A 4,908-nucleotide genomic window follows, 5' to 3' on the forward strand; every position below is an offset into this window, starting at 1 on the left:
AAGTCAAGGATGGAGAAGGAACACTTAGTCAATTTGCAGAAGTTGTTCGAGCAACTGTGTAAATAGAGGTTAAGGCTGAATCCCGCAAAGTGCACGTTCGGGGTGAAATCCAAAAAATTTCTCGGCTTTGTCATTAGCCAAAAAGGAATAGAGGTGGATCCAGACAAGGTAAAAGCAATCCTTGAAATGCCCGAGCCACGTACCGAGAAGCAGGTCTAAGGTTTCTTGGGAAGGTTGAACTACATAGTGAGATTCATATCATAGTTAACCGCCACTTGCAAGCCTTTTTTCAAATTGTTGCATAAAAATCAGTCGGTCCAATGGGACGATGATTTTCAAGTAGCATTTGAAAGGATTAAACGGTGTTTGATGAATCCTCCTGTGCTCGTGCCACCAGTGCCCAGAATACCCCTTATCCTATACATGACAGTATTAGATGAATTGATGGGGTGTGTGCTGGGACAACACGATGAATCCGGAAAAAGGGAACGGGCCATCTACTACTTGAGCAAGAAGTTCACAGCATGCGAGATGAACTACTCATTACTAGAAAAGATGTGTTGTGCCTTGGCATGGGCAGCTCATCGTTTGAGGTAGTATATTCTGAGTTACACTACTTGGTTGGTATCCAAAATGGATCCCATCAAGTACATCTTCGAAAAGCCCGCTCTCACTAGGAGGATAGCTCAGTGGTAGGTTCTGTTATCTGAATTTGATATTGTCTACGTCACTGAGAAGGCGATAAAGGGAAGCACCTTGGCAGATTATCGAGCCTAACAACCCATAAGCGATTGTCAGCCTATGCATCCAGAATTTCCTGATGAGGATATTATGGCTTTGTTTGAAGAGGAGGTTGAAGATGAGGACAAAGATAAGTGGATTATGTGGTTTGATGGTGCGTCTAATGCACTAGGCCATGAGATTGGGGCAGTATTGGTTTCCCCAGACAAGTAATACATACCTTTCACAGCTAGGTTGTGTTTCGATTGCACAAACAATATAGCGGAGTACGAGGCATGTGCCCTTGGGATCCGAGTAGCGATCAACTTTAGGGTCAAGTTACTCAAGGTATATGGGGACTTGGCATTGGTAATTCATCAGTTGAAAGGTGAATGGGAGACCAAAGACCACAAATTGGTGCCTTACCAGGCTTACATCAGGAAATTGATGGAACTCTTTGATGACATATCATTTCATCACATTCCTAGAGAGGAAAATCAGATGGTTGACGCCCTTGCCACTCTAGCATCCATGTTCAAAGTGAGCCCACACGAAGATTTGTTGAACATCAAATTCAGATGTCGTGTCAAGCCTGCACACTGTTGTTTGATAGAAGAAGAGGGGGATGGTAAGCCTTGGTACTTCGATATCAAACGATACATTGAAGACAAGGAATACCCGCCTGATGCCTTTGACAATGACAAGAGGATGTTACGAAGGTTGGCAGCCGGTTTCTTCCTCAGTGGGGATATCTTGTACAAAAGAAACCATGACATGGTGTTACTTCAATTTGTGGATGCAAAAGAGGCCAAACAAATGCTAGTGGAGGTGCATGAGGGATCCTTTGGACACATGCCAATGGACATGTCATGGCCCAAAATATTCTGAGGGCGGGGTATTACTGGCTCACTATGAAGAACAATTATTGCGTTCATGTGAGGAAATGCCATAAATGCCAGACCTTCGTTGATAATGTTAATGCTCCACCTAAACCATTGAATGTCTTGGCGGCACCGTGGCCAATCTCAATGTGGGGCATAGACGTGATTGGGGCCATTGAACCCAAGGCTTCAAACGGGCATCGCTTCATCTTAGTCGCCATTGATTACTTCACCAAATGGGTGGAAGTAGCTTCATATGCTAGCATGACTAGAAATATGGTGATTAGATTCATTAAGAAGGAAATAATTTGCAGATATGGGTTACCCAGTAAGATCATCACCGATAATGCCACCAATTTAAATAGCAAGATGATGAAGGAAATATGTGAGGACTTCAAAATTCAACACCATAATTCCACGCCTTATAGGCCCAAGATGAATGAGGCAGTTGAGGCTGCCAATAAGAACATCAAGAAGATCGTTCAGAAAATGACCGTATCATACAAGGATTGGCACGATATGCTCCCCTTCGCATTGCATGGTTATCAGACTTTTGTGCGCACATCTACTGGGGCAACCCCATTTTCTTTGGTGCACGGGATGGAAGTTGTGCTCCCATTTGAGGTAGAAATTCCTTCTTTAAGAATCCTAGCAGAGTCAGGATTGGAAGAAGCAGAGTAGGCCTAAGCATGCTTTGATCAATTAAATCTTATCGAGGGTAAGAGATTAGCTGCCATGAGCCATGGGCGACTATATTAGAGCAGAGTGATAAACGCCTTTGACAGAAGAGTGCAACCGTGTAAGTTTAGCAAAAGGGATATTTTTTTGAAGAAAGTGTCACAGGTTCAAAAGGATCACCAAGGTAAGTGGGCCCCAAACTATGAAGGACCATTTGTTGTGAAGAAGGCTTTCTCAGGAGGAGCGTTGTTGCTTATGAACATGGATGATGAAGAGCTACCTTCGCCTATGAATTCTGACATCGTCAAGCTATATTACGCGTAACACTTGGGGCAATTCAGGGCTCAATATTTGGACCTCCTCAAGGACTCATTAGGATCTCCACATCTTAAGTTTTTTGTAAACAATAATCACAACATTAATAAATATGGATTAATGATTTGCATCTCTCCTTCTAGTGTTGTTTCTTTGCACTTTTTACTACCTTTGAGCATGAATGTACACTCTTATTCTTGCTCCCTCACACGACCAATATTCCGGAGCCATTTGACACGTTCAGCATGGGTGTCGTAAGCATTATGTAAAATTTGAACACGATAACAAAAAAATCACAACACCCGTTAATTATTACGTTTAATGTTCGATCATAAACAGACATGCATCTGCATCCTATCATCAAAGTATCTTGCAAACGGGAAGATGAATGAAGAGTCATTTTGGGTGATGGTTAACACCACACCAATTTGGGTAAGCCTAGGGGCAAGTGGAAAGGTGTTAGAAGCATCTCATAGTATTTCTTCACATTTGCATGTTAACACTTTCTTTGTCAAAGCATTAGAACAGGTGCCAAGAGGTGTTAGGTCCATGATAAGATTTACTCATAATTGAGGAAGGGAGTTAGGAAGGATGACACGACAAAGCCTCTACCACGATCCCGCGTCCGGATAAAGACATTAAAGAAGTGCTCCTAGGAAGCAACCTAGTATCTCTAAACTTTGCTCTTTAATTTTATGTTTTTACGCTTTCCGTCACGAGTTAAGATCGTTCTTTTTCTCGAATTATCTCGTAAATCCACCTAAATTTTATATGTAATTAGAAGGTTTGAAAGGGAAATATATCTATAATGATAACAATAAAAACTTTGCAAAAAATTTTCAGAAAAAAAGAAAAATCAGCTCGCCTAGGCGAGCAAAGGCTGACGAAAAATAAAAGGGGAAGGGGTGAAATCAGATTTCACCCCATCTTCCCCCAAAATTCAAAAGCCATTGCCTAAAGACCCACGGGAACCACCATTTTAGCAGCAACTTCAAGCTTTTTTCTGCACCTTTATGTCATTTTTCTTGCATTGCTTTCATCCCATTCAAGTAAGTGCCATCTCCATCTAATTTCACCTTTTCCTTGTGATGTTTGGTGCTTTGTTTGTTGTTTTCCTTGCAATATTTGTGAGATGAGTTATGTGCGAACCCATGATCAAAATGCTTGGATTAGTGGCTGTAATGGATGGCTCTAGGCCTATCCTTGATTCTTTTATGAATTTGCATGTCATATTTTTCCTTATCTCTCATTTATATATGTTTTAACATGCGCACACCAACTGTTTGATAAAATGTCACAATGGCTATTCCATTAGTTGTTTTGAATTTTGAATAAGTAATGAGCTTTACACAGGTCCAGCCATCATTTTAGATGTATGATCAACTAAGGTTGATGGATTAAATGTCAAGAGCATGAACTAAGCTTGGAATATTAGACTGTGGAAGCAATTCTTTCCAAGATTATTTTGATGATGCCAAAGACTCAAGTCAAGAATCAAGAGTCAAGCAAGTTTCAAGAATCAAAGAGTCGTTCAATCAAAGCAAGTTTCAAGAATCAAAGAGATGAGTGAACAATCAAGATTCAAGATTAAAGTAAAGATTCAAGAGAAGACTCAATTAAGATAAGTATTAAAAGAGTTTTTCAAAATATTGAATAGCACAATTTTGTTCAAGGGAATTTTTCAAAGAAAAATCTTTTACCAAGAGTTTTACTCTCTGGTAATTGATTACCATAAGGTAGTAATCGATTACCAGTAGCCAACATTCTTCTCAACCTGATTTACAAAGCTATAATCGATTACCATAATCATGTAATCGATTACCAATGTTTTAAAATGTTAGATTTCAAATTTCAAGAGTCACAACTAGTGATAAAACATTTTCAAATCATTTCAAACGTGTGTAATCGATTACACAATACTTGTAATCGATTACTAGTATTTCTAAACGTTTTGATTTTCAAATTTAAACATGAAGAGTCACATCTGTTGTTGTGTAATCGATTACACTATAATGGTAATCGATTACCAGTGACTTATTTTGAAAAATAAATTACCAAAAGTCACAATTCTAAAAGTGACTTGTTTCTGAAGATTTTTTCAAAAGTCACAACCTTTAAGTGACTAGTTTTCAAAAGAGTCACAACTTTTAAAGTGACTAGTTTTCAAAAGAGTCACAACTTTTAAAAAGTGACTAGTTTTGAAGAAATTGCCAAGAGTCATAACTTTTAACTTGTTTTTACAAGAGCCATCAAATGGCTATAAATATGTGACCATGGCACGAATTTTACAGAGAGAACTTTCAGATTTCTTTCA

At 39.2% G+C, this 4,908-nt stretch overlaps 1 protein-coding gene across 1 annotated transcript; it reads left to right on the forward strand.

Moving 5' to 3' along the window:
• Positions 1-801: 801 nt before the first annotated feature.
• On the forward strand, positions 802-1,608 carry LOC102660950 (uncharacterized). Its single transcript, XM_006579190.1, has 2 exons — positions 802-895; positions 1,004-1,608. The coding sequence occupies exons 1-2, from the start codon at positions 802-804 to the stop codon at positions 1,606-1,608; spliced, it is 699 nt and encodes a 232-aa protein (XP_006579253.1).
• Positions 1,609-4,908: the final 3,300 nt, after the last annotated feature.

Source organism: Glycine max, chromosome 4, assembly GCF_000004515.6.
Source record: "Glycine max cultivar Williams 82 chromosome 4, Glycine_max_v4.0, whole genome shotgun sequence".
Classification (NCBI taxonomy): Eukaryota; Viridiplantae; Streptophyta; class Magnoliopsida; order Fabales; family Fabaceae; genus Glycine; species Glycine max.

Coding starts and splice junctions, on each gene's coding strand:
- LOC102660950 (XM_006579190.1), top strand. CDS start 802: ATGCATCCAGAATTTCCTGATGAGGATATTATGGCTTTGTTTGAAGAG. Junction 896..1,003: donor GTGGATTATGTGGTTTGATG/GTGCGTCTAATG, acceptor CAAACAATATAG/CGGAGTACGAGGCATGTGCC.